Here is a 15,924-nt window from a genome sequence, read left to right on the forward strand (position 1 = left end):
CTTTTTGAAATGAATCTTATGCTTTAGCTTTTTATTTTAGTATTTCTTATTGAAGTGAGCCTTTCGTTTTAACATTTCATTTTAGTATGATTGATTAGTGTCAAGTAGGTCCGACATGAGTTTATCCTTATCTTTTTTTCGAGTGCTTATGAAGTATGTGAGTTTAATCTGCTTCTTCAGTTCTTGTTATGTGAATGCTAATATGTGGGCTCAAATTTTCATTTGCTTGATTCTTTACGTTTCCTGCTAAGTTTCCTAACCCTTAGTCTTCTTATCTATGATGGGTATTAATTTTCCTCAAAGATCTAATTTGATAAACTAAATCCCTTTTCTGCTTGTTTCATTGGTTCTTTAATCTGTTTTCTCTCTTTAATGGCTCCATTTTGATGGTTTTCCCTCTTTGTGTCCTTTATAGGGGTTTCCTTAGTCAGTAGATCTTCTTCCTGCTTCTGTTTCTGCTTAATCTCGATGTTGAGTTATCTCCCTATTAGGATGATCAAATTAAAGTGTCTATTGAAATTTTCTCTTAAGGTGTTTGTTATTATGTCTAAAATACATACTCTTTCCCGATTCTTCCTATATCTTTCTTGAGGTCTTAATGATTTGTCCTGTATTTTAATTGTGCTACTTGGAAATTAAATTTCTAGGAGAAACCTTGGAAAATTTCAGCCTTTCTTTTTCTTAAAAAGAGTTCATATGCATCCATTTAAATGATGACCTTCCCATACATTGAAGAAAAAAAAAATATGTTTGTATGAAACATGTAACATCAAAACATTGTATGTCATTGGCTTCTGAACATCTTCTTCTTCCTTCCTTGTCCTTACCTTTCTTTGTTGAGGGCAGGTTTTCCTCTCTTTTAGAGATTGTATTCTCTTTAGCTTGAGCTTTATAACCATCAATACCATGGGGCATCTCTATCTTTGTATCCTCTTCATCTGCTTCTCCTGCCTTTCTAGAATCCAATTCGCTTTCCTTCGATCTTAGTTTTCTATATTATTCTATTAGCTCTCGAATACATATTTCCATTTATTTTTTTTATTTTTTATTTTTTTTTCGCTGGAGTCTGGCAACTCCATCTTAACACCATCTGAAGGATATCATCTAAGCATATACCAATATGGCTCTAACATAAAAGAACAACCTCGCTCAACTGAATCCTAACTTCCTCCAACTTACTCTCGGTCTCCCCCATCAGTGCGTCAGGAGGACTTACAGGTTTTTCTCCTCCTAATCTTTTAAATTCACTTGCAATTTATATTCATTTAAGTTTTACATGCTTAACCTTTAAATTTCAGAATATTTTTGTTATACTATTTGGTTTAGTTCGTCTTTTAGATATTTCTTAGTTAGGGTTGTTCGTCTTTAGGAGTATTTTAGAGATATTTGCTTCTTATTCTTTTCCCAATTGCTGGTCTGAATTGCTCATTGTTTAATTTTATTCATATCATTGAACCCTGCATTGTTTGTTTAATTGTCTTTTGTCAGTTGTCTTTAGTCCCTTATTAATCTAGGTAGCACTTCCTCACTAGCATTTTAAGACCCTTTCTAAAAAAAAAATCCTAATGAAAATAATAGCATGGAATGCGCAGGGGTGTGGTAATCCCTTCACACAAAATCACCTCAAACAACTTATTTCAGTTGACAAACCTGAAATATTATTTCTCTCTGAAACAAAGTCCCAAAAACACGTAGTTAAACCTCTTCTTAAAGATTACCCTAATATCCATATAGTGGACCCAATAGGTTTAGTAGGAGGATTAGCTTTGGCTTGGGTGGATGGCTTTTCCTTTGAAATAGTGCAATGGAATGTTAACATGATAAATATCTTAGTCCAAACTAACTCTGAATCAAAGAAATGGCTTCTTACTTGTTTCTATGGGAGTCCTTATCCCTCTACTAGAAATACAGCTTGGGACTTTCTGTCTGAAATTTCTAAACAAGTAGATAAACAATCTATGCCTTGGGAACTTTTAGGAGATTTAAACATGATTTTTAATCAGGAGGATAAAATAGGGGGTCTACCCTTTAAAAATTCTGATAGTGAATATTACAAAAATATCTTAAGTAATTCGGGACTTTTAGACTTAGGATTTAAAGGCTATGAATACACTTGGAATAACTATAGGGAGGGATCAGCTAATATTCAAGAAAGATTAGATAGAGCAGTAGCAAATACTGAATGGAACATCCAATATCCTAGTGCAGAGCTTACTCATTTAGTTGCAGTAAAATCAGATCATAGTCCCATAGCTCTAAATTTAGACATTAATTTCATCAAATTAGAATATGCCTTTAAATTTTATGATACTTGGCAAAAAGAAACCTCTTGTGTTCAAACTATAAGAGACTCATGGTCCCATGATAGTAGAGAAAATCCAGCATCCTCTCTGATTCTCAATCTCAAAACCCTTAAAACCAATTTAGATTTCTGGAAAAAAAATATATTTGGACTACCATCTAAACAGATTAAGAAAATCCTTTCCCAAATAGATAACTTGAATAATTCTAGCTATATTTATAAGAAAGAAGACAAAATAAAGGAAAAGCTAGTGCAGCTGGAAAAACTTTATGATACCCAAGAGGCAATAGAAAAATAGCAATCTAGAGACAACTTGGTCCAATTAGAGGAAAAGAATACAAATTTTTTTCATACAAAAACCTTGAAAAGAAGGAAATGGAATAACATAGAATGTTTAACAATGAATAACAATGAGGTTACCTTCAAGAGAACTGAAATCCAGAAAACTTTCTATGATTTTTTTCTTGATCTTTTCTCAGCTCCTTCTGAAACTTATTCCCATAATCCATTCCTTTTTCAACACATACAGCCTAGTATATCCTTAGAAGAAAATGATATTCTAAGTTCTATCCCTTCTGTTGATGCAATTTGGACAGTTATCAAGAATCTTAAACCTAATAAGTCTCCAGGACCAGATGGTTTTCCTGCTAGCTTCTTTAAAATGAACTGGAAAACAGTAGGGGATCAAGTTACAGCTGCAATTCAATTGTTTTTCAAAACTGGTGAACTTAATCCAGAATTTAGCAAAACCTTTCTCTTTCTTATTTCTAAATGTAGGCACCCTAAAAATCCTAGTAATTTTAGACCAATAGGGCTTTGCAATACCATTTATAAGATAATAGCTAAAATTCTATCCAACAGAATGAAACCCTTCCTAAATTCCTTTATGTCTCCTTTCCAGACTTCCTTTCTTTCTAAAAGACAAATTTCTGACAATATAGTAATAGCCCAAGAACTTATTCACTCTTTAAAGAAGAAGAAAGTGAAACATGATGGATTAGGAATAAAGATAGACATGTCCAAGGCTTTTGATAGAGTAAACTGGGATTTTTTACTTTCATCCATGAAGGCTTTTGGCTTTGATAACAAATTTTGTAACTTAATTCATCAATGTATTTCTATCTCTTCAATAGTTGTCTTACTTAATGGTAGTCCAGGGAACTTCTTAAAACCAACTAGAGGTCTTAGACAAGGGGACCCTTTGTCCCCTTACCTTCATCATCTGTATGGAGATTTTTTCTAGATTACTTTTATCTAGTGAAGAAGAGAAGTTAATAAATGGTATCAAGATAACCCCAAAAAATAGTCCAGTTTCCCATCTTTTATTTGCTGATGATTGTCTTCTCTTCATTAGGGCAGACCTTAAGGAATGTTATAATATCTTGCAACTTATTGATATATTTAGTAAAACATCAGGGAAAGTTATTAACTTTGAGAAATCAGAAATATTCTTTAGTAAAAAAGTTCAACCTAAGCACCAAAGAATGATTAGCAAATTGCTTAAAATCAAGAAGATTGATTTAAAAGACTCTTATCTAGGAACACCTCTCTTCATAGATAAGGCCAAAATTAAACTCTTTGAAGGAACAATAGACAAGATGGAACAAAAAGTTCAAGGTTGGATAAGAAAAACCTTAGCCCAAGCTAGTAAAATGATCCTAAATAAAGCTAGTTTAGCAAGTATGGCTACCTATCGAATGAGCTGCTTTATTCTTCCTAAAAAAATAACTAAGAAAATGGATATTCTTCAAAGAGATTTCTGGTGGGGTACAGAAACAAACTACAAAGGTTACTACCCTAGATCCTATTTTTGTCTCTGTAAACCTCTTAGTAAGGGGGGTCTAGGTTTCAAAAATTCCCATAAATTTGATCTTGCTATGATTACTAAACTAGCTTGAAGACTCCTAAATGATCCAGAAGCTTTATGGGTGTCTCATCTCAAACCTAGGTACTTCAGGAAGTCCTCAGCCTTTAAAGCCAAAGTCCCAACTAGTAGTTCTTGGATTTGGAAATGCATAAGTAAGGGTGTCAAGTTAGTAGAACAAAACTCTATATGGGAAGTTGGAGATGGTAACAAGATAAATATTTGGGATGATAATTGGATTCCCCGATTGGAAGAGAATCTCAGTAATTTCAAAACTCCTGCTAACTCTTTTTTATCCCTTGTAAAGGATCTAATTGATCCTATCTCAAGAAATTGGAATTCTTCTTTAATCCATGATTTGTTTCCTAGACATATTGCTAGTCAGATATACAACATTAGAATTACCTTAGATAACAACTTAAATGCTAAATCAGATACCCTTAGATGGATTCTTACTAACTCAGGTTAATTCACAGTTAAATCAATGTATAATAAGCTAAATGAAAGAATTGTGAATCACTATAACTTAGGGCAACCTGATTCTTTCTGTAAAGGTATATGGAACTTAAATACCTCTCAAAGAATTAAAATATTTATTTGGAAGTGCCTGCAAAATGCAGTTTCTACTAACCTTAAGTTATCTAGATTTATGGAGGATTTTTCTCCTAACTGTACTTTTGGTTGTGTAGAACATGAATCCATATAGTATCTTTTATTTCACTGTCCTTATGCCAAATCTGTTTGGGCATCTGAGCCTTCCTCGGTAGATATAAACTATGATAGATCCAAAAAGTTCTTAGATATTTGCAAAGATTGGTTAGGAAAGGACAACCCAATTGTTCCTCTAGAAATTATTTTGACAAAAGTATAGTTCATTTGGAAAGAAAGATGTAACAGGACATTTGAAAAGAAACAGCAAACTCATACTCAATTAGCACTAGAAATACAAAGACATTTGAGTTTTTGGTACAAAGACAACTATCTAACTAAAGATACCCCTATTAGTTTAAATGAAAAACCTAGATGGTCATCTCCTAGATCTTCTCAAGAAAAAATCGTAACCTGGATGCAGCCTGGACTTCATTGAATGCACCAGCAGGCTTCTCTTTAATTCTCAGAAACGATGCAGGGAACTTCGAACAGGGCAGAGCAGGACCTATCTCAGCCACAACCCCAGAAGAAGCAGAAGCTCTAGGGCTCTTACAAGCAGTATCTTGGGCAGTGGAAGAAGGAATAACAGATTTCAGTGTTGAAGGTGACTGTAAGAACCTCTTTGATTACCTGAATGGGAAACCATCTCAAATCACTTTGCAAAATCAGAAGATCATGGATGAAGTAAAAAGAGTTAATCTCTGTCAAAAAAATTTGGGTTTTTTTTTTATGTTCCTAGATTAGTAAACAATGCCGCCGATATTCTGGCTAAAGAGGCTAAACATTTTCGTACTCTTGTTAATTGGAGGAATGTACCCCCGTCTTGTATTGTGCAAGCCTTAGAAGTAGATAAATCTAATGTTAGGGTTGAGACCCTTTGCCAACATTAGATGGCTCTACTATCAATTTTGTAAGGGTTACTAACTCCCTAAGTTAGTTGGTTTGGAATGCATTTTTAACTTACAAAAAAAAAAAATCAATTGTTCATTTTAGGAAACAAAAAATGAATTTGATGGAAGGTCTGACTTTATGCATTGTTTGCTTTTGGTTTACTTAACCCCCTACATAAAAATAGAAGGCTACTATTGGGGCGTCACACTCCATTAGAGGGGCTTCACTTGGATTTTTAGTGTCCAAAAAAGAGGTTATGGGATATCCTAACACATAAACAAAATGTCTAGATTACCCTTGAACTAAAATAGAAATTTAAAAACCTAATTTTTCTATTATAATTCACAAAAAAACTGCTCCTCTTCCTTCTCAGTAATTTCAATTCAATTCAACTTCAATTCACTTCATCGTTGCGATTACGTCTAGGTTCACCAACCGTAATTTCAGTTTTTGAAGAACTTACGTCCAGGTTTGGATGAATTCAAACCGTAGAATTAGTTTGCATGTTGCTTTACGTCCAGGTTTCTCTTCATTCCAACCGTAGAAATTGAAATCATGTCCAGGTTCCTTTTAATTACAACCGTAGAAAATGAATTTACGTCCAGGTTTATCTTATAGGCTAACCTAGACGTAATTCTTCCTGGATGTTTTTAGAAGAAGCTTCAAATTGGATTACGTCTAGGTTCGTGATGTAATTTTTCCAGACGTAATCTTCTACGTCTAGGTTCGCGAAGTAAACTTTCCGACTTAATCTTCTACGTCTAGGTTCGTGAAATTTTTTTCCAGACGTATTCTCCCACGTCTGGGTTTTTGAAGTGTTTGGCATGACATATTACCAACGTAATTCAATTTTGTCCTATTGGAAACCAGTTACGGTTTGGAGTTCTTCCAAAACCTAGACGTAAACCTAAATTAAGGTTGGCAACGAAGCTAAACCCAACCGTAATTTTCCATGAAAGTTTAAAAATCTCAAACTTTTTGCGTACTTAAGCTAGTTTTGAGCGAAATTGAACCCATGGGAGATAGTTTAGAGGTGTACCTGTTGATTTTCAACCATTGGTTCTTCACTTTGTTGAATTATTCCTTCAATTGGTTGAGATTCATCATCACTTTGTGTTAAACCCTCTCTACCATCTAACAAATCATCCATCTCTTGGTCTCCAACATGAGGAATGTAAAACTTGTTTTCTCTATCATACAAAGATTCACCCACCTCGAATTGATAACTTGTTTCATCTGTTTTTGTTGAGTGAATCAAAAATCTAGGTTTTGAAAGAAATTTTCAATTTTTTTCTTTTTCCTCTTTTCTCTAGTTTTTTTCCACAAAATCAGAATTCACAAATATATGACAAAATCATCTTCTTAATTTTGATTAGATAATAATTAAATTAGATTAAAATTAAAATTAACTAAATAAGGGTTGTTTGGTCATTACAAAATTATTTGAGATAAGGGATTTTTGATATTACTTATGGGTGACCCGTTTTTGTCTTATTAGGTGAAGCCCCTCTAAAGGAGTGTGACGCCTCGATAATAACCTTCTAAAAATACTAGTATTAACTTTGTTACAGTAACAGGCCGGCTCATTACTTTACTAGTAATAGGCAGGCTCTTTCTTTTATTTAGCCAACAGTGATTTCGGATGATAGTAGACGTACCATCTACCAGCTAAGCTGTTATGGAAACTGATTGCAAAATCACTAATCAAGTGTTTGTTCAAAAGGAATTATGCAAAGAATATGAATGATAGTACAATTTATTTCAACTGCTCTGGAACCAGTCTCAAACAAGAAACATCTTCATTTCAGCGATTCCCCAAAAGAGGTGATCTTGGTGATCTTCCTCTTCTTGGAGGAAGAAAAACTACAACGGAATTTCAAAGACACAAACAAAAACAAAAAAAAAAAGATTACAGGAAATACTCATCCAAGAGAAATGAAGATGGGCGAATGGATTCCAAATTTGGCTTTAAGAAAATCGGAAACTTAAAGAGTTTGTGAATATACATATATCGGAGGTATTTAAAATGCTTGGAAAACTAATTGTACAAACAGCACAGGGATCTTTCCCTTGAATTAATAAAAGGGAAACAAGTTATTACCAAATTTGGATGATTCCTGATTCTCGCTACTTACTTCCTCTTCTCTCTGTGCCAATTGAGAGAAGCTCGAAACTTCGAAGATGATCATCCCGATTACCCCTTGAACCAGCGGTGCGAGAGAGTGATGTTGATTTGGATTCCAGCCCAGGTTGAATCGTCCTTTGTGCAGTTGAAAGGCGATTGCTGCTGCCTGAGAGTATTCGACTTGTTCGACTCTCACTAGGCTCACCAGAAGAAGTAGGCCGGCTGCTTGATGCAATTGCTCTCCTTGAAGAACTGCCATTCCTAGATGAAGTTCGCAACTTTTCAGAATCAAGTACCTGACAAAAGTAACGAGAAGGCAAATGATATTAATGCAACCTCATGTAAAGCAAACCCGCAATCATTGGACCTTCCTCAAGCTCATTGCATATAATACTGACCATCTTACAGGGAGAGTCCTTTGCTAAATTTTCGTTATAAATTTTATCTTACTTGGACATCAGGATGTCTCTTATCATACCCATCACACATGATACATCCCAGGGGAAAATATTTGGTGCATATTACAGAAAAGTATGAGTTGTGAGGTAATAAACTGCCATGGTTATATGTGAGTGTTCACATGCTCATATAAAGAGGCCTACTCTAAATAATTTGATAGACTATCCTCTCACGAGTTTTCATCTTTATTAAAGTTCACAAGGATCTCATCACCCTAAAACACCATCAAGAAGTTTGCCGATTACTGTGTGTCACTTAATTTAAACCACGTGTAGCTCCATCCGGCACTACATGTGAACACGAGTTTAACATGGGAAATGATCCTTCCTTGAGTGACAGATGTAAAATTGACAAAAAGTAATGTATGAAAATTGCACAAACAAACAGCACAAATTTGTACAATATGAATTAATCAATCACCTCTCTCGATGTTGAGGAATCCTCTGGATTCTTGTTCTTGTGATCAGCATGTGCATTGGGACCTGGACTGTTTCTTCTAGCAAAAGCTTCTACTGCACCTGAAAATCTTTCGCGAATCTCTTGCCCCACTAGAAATAAGAATTTAATTAGAACATCAGCATCGATCAGTTCATAAGATATGATGCTAAGATTGTGTCTATACAGTATTTAAGTAACATGTGCTCCGACACTAAACTGATACCATGACAAACAGAGTTCGGGCAAAGTAAACTTCTAAGACGAGATCCTACTAAAAAGTTTAACTTTGATTACGATTAAAAAGCTCTTCCACTACCCACTGGTAAAGTTACTCTATCATAAAATCGAGCAAAACCAGTATAGTTTAACAATATATGCAAGAATGGAGTCCAAGATATATTGTAGGATAGGGAAGGAAGAACAGACCTGTAGGTCTTTCTACTCTTTCAGCAGAAGGTCCTGCATTCGTGCCAACTCTACCACTAGGCACCTGAAAACAGACGCAAGTATGAAACATGTATTGAAAGGTGAAATGAGACCGAAGACAACTCTGGACGCACTAACCCTTGCTGTTCTAGAATTTGCGCCAATCTGGGGGTACTTCAATACAGTCCAGTCAAAGACATAATCAAACTGATAACCTGCACATGCAACAATGACGCCATGACTTTGTAGGTCAGAAACTTTCAACAAGATCACAACATGAACTACATTTTCTGTTAACATATAGAATTAATATTATTAAAATTGGAATTTCGGGAGCAGGACCTAGACCTAGAGTCAAATCCAACATGCAAACGTTTGAGTTGGTCAAAAGCTTGTCTAAAATTGGCTTTACCTTCTCTAATAAATAGATCACGGAAAAGCCTCTTCAGATACGAGTAATCTGGCTTATCCTCAAACCTCAGTGATCGACAATAGTGGAAATATGATATGAACTCTGAAGGATACGACTTGCAGAGCACCTGTAAGTAATTGCATGAATAAAAGTTGATTCACCAAGAATACAAATCAAACACAAAACTAAAGATGATTCAAGGAAGAACAAGAAAGACTAGTCACAGCGCATAATTGTTTAACAGTACTTGATCATAAGAAAATCAGAGGTACTGAGTGCATTACCTCTATGGGAGTTAACATCTTCTTTTCACTGATCTTGTCATATTTTTGTTTCTTATTTCCAGCTTTTAATCCCTGCCAGGGAAGGCTGAGAGGAATAAATCGAAAGAAAGTTAACCTCATTACCAGAACGACCCAGAAGTTTTAGGAAGAAGGCCAAATTAATGGAAATTAAAGGATAGAATTGTAAATTCAACCTTCCTCTTAAAAAATACATCAGCACGTAACCAAGAGACTCCAGATCATCTCTCCTGCTTTGCTCTGAGATGTAATAGAATGAACAAATACGTGATTCAGTTGCAGTATTACACCAGTGAAAGCCGATTCTAGACAAATTTGACTGAACTACTACTGTACTTACCAACTCCAAGATGAGTATTTACACTTGCATAGCGAGCAGTTCCGGTGAGATTCTTATTTTCCCTGCGTGGAAGTCAACTCCAATAGATTAGACACGTGGGCAAGACCACAAACATTCTTCCAGGGATTCCATACACAGCAAATATGTCTTATATAGTTATATATGTTGTATCATGATTCATGGTTAAGCGAAGTGTACAACAGTTGTTTGAGGGTACAGATAACTCAATTAACTCTAGAGAACTTAGTCATCCTACGATTACATAGTTATACTATTAACCAAATATATATTATTTATTGAAAATAGAATATAAATTTTAATCATCCTACATAGATTCTTATGGGAAAAAAAGAACAATATAGTAAGTTACAGTGTAATATACCAGAATAAAAGATGGATAATATCATAGTCTTCATCTAAATAAGATAATTGTTTTTTTCCATGACCTGACACACTCATCTTGACGAAGACATTCAAAAAGAATCATAAAAGTAAAAGTACGCACACAAAATTTACAGCCATTTTACTACAAATGATAAAGAACATGTTGCTTGACATAAATTTTACTTAAGAGCAACAGCATAGATCAATGTTTCACAATGGTATGTACTCTGTATCCTTGACTTTGCAAATTATACACAACAACTACATGCGAGGAACAAATCCCCATAGTAATTTTTTTATTTACTACACAGTATAAGAACTAATGATAGAATAGAATCACGGGCATTTGGTTTCTAAAAAGGTTAAGTATGTTAACTTCAAGGTATCTTTTCTACTGGAAAGGAAAGAGAAACTTGTTTGCCCAAATTCACTTTATTATATGCTTAGACAACTAACAGTTCCCAACCAAAGAGTTCAACTTAAGAAACAAAAACAGTTTAACAGGGCTGATTAAATATCTGATACTCTATATAACTATCGAGTACCTGTATGGTATGTGCTTATGGGTTTGAAGATCCCTGTACTTTTTTGCAAGGCCGTAGTCAATGATGTATACCTGCAGTAAAGAATATATGGAGTAAATGAGATCAAACTCAGATTCCAGGGGTATCACTGAATCTGGCGCATCATAAAAAAAATTAAAACAGCCATTGCGGATCTAAAATAAGCTTAATCCTAAAACTCCGATTATGCGCCAGAAATGACAAAGTACCACCACCTTTAATTGATTTTGATATGAGATCATCAAAAAGCAAAGAGTAAGTTATTGTTGCAACGAAGACCGGCACAATAAGGGCTACCTCAATATGAACAACAGATTTGTAATTAAGCAACCAAACTAACACCACATAGGTTGACAGTCCATCAATACCTAAGGAAAAGCTGGTGCCAACCATCTGCTTCCTATTATGGTTCCAGGTGGAAACTTGCGTCTCTAGGTCTTGGTCGGAAACTTGTGCCCTTGGGGCTTGCAAAATCTCCAAACTGCGGTTTGGAATGTGTTTGGGGAAAAAACTTAAAAAGAATTTATAAAATGCATTTACATTCAAACCCAACGATACCCTAGATATAAATGGTACTCAAATACAAGCATCAGCCATCAAGTGTGAAGAAAAGATTAACGAAGTGGAGACTACTCGGAGAAGACAAACTAGTTGGTTGGTTTGTTTGTTACTTGGGACAGTAGATTAGCAGATGGTATGTTTGAGTGTGACTAATCAATAACTAGTTCATATAGTTTATAAAGTAGTCCATTCATAGGCATTAAAAAAAAAATTCTAGCAATTTCAGTTAGCAGTGCGAAATGTTAGGCAACACCTACATATGCCGTTTTTGTAACCTTGCATATCTTTGTAGTCCCAACCTGTATAGAAAACCTCAATAGGCGGTACCCAGGCGGATGAGGAGGGCCTGGAGCCTGGAATGACTAGTCAAGGACTATGGAGTTTGAGCTAGGCGACCAGCCAGTTAGAAGAAAACCGCCTCATTTCTGGCACCTATTTGGCCATTTCATTAGTCTTGCCTAGACGCCGGATTTTTCTACGCGGGTCCTAGAGAACGAATTGCAGGTTTGTGGAGGATTGTACTTATGAAGAAGCAAGAATTATATTTCTTCCTTTGTCTACTTATTCAACCAAATGATTAACATTAAAGATAACCAATTAACAAAGTCACATGTTCCATGGGCAGTAGAAGAAAGATCATGTAACCACCATGAGGCAGCATTATATGTTCAATAAGATAACAGGTTACAAGTGGCGATTATGGAGTAAGTACATTTAACATAACCATTACCTGATTTGCTCGACGCCCTAAACCCATCAAGAAATTGTCGGGTTTAATATCACGGTGAAGAAAACCCCTTGAGTGCATGTATTCAACTCTGTTAATCTACAATCACAAAGAAAATGGAATTAGAAGAGTGTCTCACAAAGAAATTGAAAACCCCTTGATTGCTGTAAGAATAGAGAATATGCACTCTATCGACTATGTTCAGCAGAAAATAATGGACACTCACTAATTGATCAGCAAGCATAAGAACTGTTTTCATCGTAAACTTCCGGTTGCAGTAGTTGAATAAGTCTTCCAAGCTTGGCCCGAGAAGGTCAATAACCATGCAGTTATAATCCGTCTCAACTCCAAACCACTTTAGGTGGGGAATTCCCGCTTCAATTCAAATATGTAAAAGCTTATCAGACTTGATTAATAGAACAAATGAACCATGTTGGTTTCTGAAAAAATAATACTTACTTCCTCCTTGAAGGAGCATATACAATTTGGATTCATAGTGGAGTTGAGGGTGCTTGGTCTTTACAGATTCCTGTGAATGACCATATGAAGGATTAAAATTAATAAATTCATAAACGTACATCACATAGGCATAAGAAACAAAAGAAAGAGAAAAGTCATCTCCTTGTGTTAATTTGTTCGCGTTAAATAGTAAATAACCAAAAAGGCGAACTACTTTAGGGGTAGATTCACAAACACTATGGAGGGAGAGAAGAAATAAAGGCAAATCAAGATTTTTTATATTGGCACATATAATGGAAATGAAAACTAGTTGCACAGTCTAAAGCATGAGAAAAGAAAATGGTAGACATTAAGGTGGTGTAGAAGAATCTGCTGACAAATTCAAAACAAATGCATCTAATGACAAGTACAGTGGAGAAATAGTCAGCTTAACCACACGACAATCAAATAAGAATGGAGCATTATGTTTAACAGCTTGGGCATCTTCAATTTCTCAGAACTACATCTATTTCTTCAAAAAATAATGATTAACGGGATAGTAATTCTTACCAGCTTAATAGCAACCTCCTCCCCAGTTTGTATGTTAACACCTGAATAAAATTTACGAAAAAACAAATGAGAGGACTGAATTTGTATAGAGAGACTGAAAATTATAAAGATGATATCTCCATACCTAGATAAAGCTCGCCAAAAGATCCACTTCCAATCTTTCGTCCAAGTTTAAACTTACCACCGATAACACTTTCCATGATTTTTCTCTAGTTAATTACCCCCTTAATTCAATCTTAGAGATGAAAATCCGCTCTAATTAATAGTTATGACCTTCTTCCAGCTAAACTTTTCCAACCAAATTCGCTCTTCCTACTTGTCATTGATGAAATTGAGATAAACTAAGTCTCCCCCCTATTTCTTCATCCATACTCAACCACAATAATAATCTTCCTCCTCTTCTTTAAGCAATCCAGTAATTCCTCGAGATTAATTCACCTTAGAAAATAAGCATTTGCCTCCAAATCGAAACCCTAATCAAACTGATACTCAATATCTTGGATCTGTAACCAATATATCCAATTGAAACCCTAATTCTTCCTAAAAGTTAGAAAAGAAAAAAAAAGGTTAAGTCAAATGCGATTAAAAAAAATCGATCGAATAAAACTGATCTTTAATCCAGCAACAAGATCAAAAAAAATTGTACAAAAATTACAGAGAGTGCAGATAATTATGAGAGAGATATATTTACGGATCTGGATATGATCTGAACGAATTTAGAAGACAAAAGACGAGGAGAAGAGAGAGGTAGGAAAAATGAAGAAAACAAGGGGAAAAGAATGATGGAGCAGAAACCGGTGAGAACAGCTTTTTCTTTTCTTTTTCTTTTTTCTTTTTTGATTCTTTTATAATTATGAAACGCGTGTAGGAACAATCTTAATTCCTTGCAAAAGCCAAGAATTTTGTGTTGGGCAAAAGGGTGACCACCTCCGTTTCACCCTACCACGTATTCTCGTGCCTTTAGAGCATCTCCAATACTAAGGGTGAAAGTTATCATACGTGGGGGTCTTATTAATATTTTTTTTATTAGGAATGATTCCTACGTGGCTAAAATAAATAAAAATTTTATATTTTACCTCAAGTTTCATCTCCAATGTTAAAGTCTTCCTACCCTAAAATCAATTTTGGAAATGGCTTATAATTATGAGGAAAAAACATTTTTGAAATTATCACCCAATAACAATATTTTCTAATTAAAAGAAATCAATTTTGGAATAAAATATTGGTGATGTGTTAATAGACCCAGGGTCATGAAGAAGGTGAAGATATGACCTTCTCCTTTACCCGTTCGTATGAGATGGCATTTTGTCATGATTTTCATTAACCTTAATCTTAGCATTGGAGATTAATTTTTGGTTAAAAAAATGTTAAATCCTAAGTGACATGTCTTTCAAAGACCTTCATCCCTATCATTGGAGATGCTCTTATTTTCATCGAGTAGTTTGGTGGCTTTGTGGTGCAGATAGAATCCTATGTTTAACCAAAAACCACTAACACATAGTAAACTATTGGCAGGCCCGCCCGACTCCTTTTTCTTTGAAAAAAAACATAGAGTTTCTCTCTAAAGAGAGCATTAGACCCCCAAAAGAAAGAATTACTGCTATTTGTTGCTTCTTTAGTTGGACAATGCGCAGTCTTATTCGTATTTCTTGGGACATACCTAACTATAAAAATATTTTAAAAATTATAATCCATAATGATGGAAATATTAGTCCATTTAAGTGATCCTTCTCTACCATTTATAGCTAGGATTACATTCAGATTGTCACCCTCTAAGAGCTGCTTCTGTGTGTGTTTTTTTGTGCCTATTTGACAGCTTCCATGGCTATTGCGGCCTCAGCTTGATCCTCGTCCTCTGATATTCCTCATATGCACCAAGTTTCATGGAAAGTACATGCACCATCAAGCGAAATCAGCCATGAGCCCATAGTGTTGTTTTCTTTATAAAAACTTGCATCAAAAGTCAGAGTTAGGTGGTCTCCATATAAACTTCTCTCTAGCTACATTAGAATTTTACCTAACAGTAAACCATGTAGTAATAATCATATTATCATGTGTCGCGCAACCCATAAACCAACTAGCTATACCTTTTGATAGTATGGTAAACTATATCCATGATTTTGAATAACTAATAACCAATCTCATAATAACATTTCAAAATTAAGATTCGCTGAAGGATGGGATTGAAGAAACAAAAGATGATCTTGCAGGCATGAAGGAACAAGTTGAAAAACTTGAAAAACAAGAAGTGGTTGTTGATAAGTCTCTCGAGACATGCTTCAAGAGTTTGAACACTGAAGAAACCTTAGTGAACAATCAGAGCACTACTAGGGATTAAGTTATATGCTGTAATACTTAATCCAAAAAATAAACATCAATGTTTTGATTTACTTCAATCTACTGCGGTCTACACTTGTTTTCTTTTGGGGCAATCGGTTAATAATTGATCCACGGTCTCAATTTCAGAATCA

General features: G+C 34.9%; 1 protein-coding gene across 1 annotated transcript; it reads right to left on the reverse strand.

Annotated features, from left to right (window-relative positions):
- Positions 1-7,490: 7,490 nt before the first annotated feature.
- LOC113283125 (casein kinase 1-like protein 10) lies at positions 7,491-14,289 on the reverse strand. Its single transcript, XM_026532280.1, has 14 exons — positions 13,578-14,289; positions 13,454-13,494; positions 12,905-12,974; positions 12,672-12,820; positions 12,449-12,544; positions 11,140-11,210; positions 10,211-10,272; positions 10,047-10,110; positions 9,853-9,937; positions 9,569-9,695; positions 9,295-9,371; positions 9,157-9,220; positions 8,713-8,840; positions 7,491-8,129 (listed from the first exon to the last, which is right to left on the reverse strand). Exons 1-14 carry the CDS (start codon positions 13,651-13,653, stop codon positions 7,836-7,838), a joined length of 1,404 nt encoding a protein of 467 aa, XP_026388065.1. The 5' UTR covers positions 13,654-14,289; the 3' UTR covers positions 7,491-7,835.
- Positions 14,290-15,924: the final 1,635 nt, after the last annotated feature.

The sequence above is a fragment of the Papaver somniferum genome, chromosome 5 (genome assembly GCF_003573695.1).
Source record: "Papaver somniferum cultivar HN1 chromosome 5, ASM357369v1, whole genome shotgun sequence".
NCBI classification, from domain to species: Eukaryota; Viridiplantae; Streptophyta; class Magnoliopsida; order Ranunculales; family Papaveraceae; genus Papaver; species Papaver somniferum.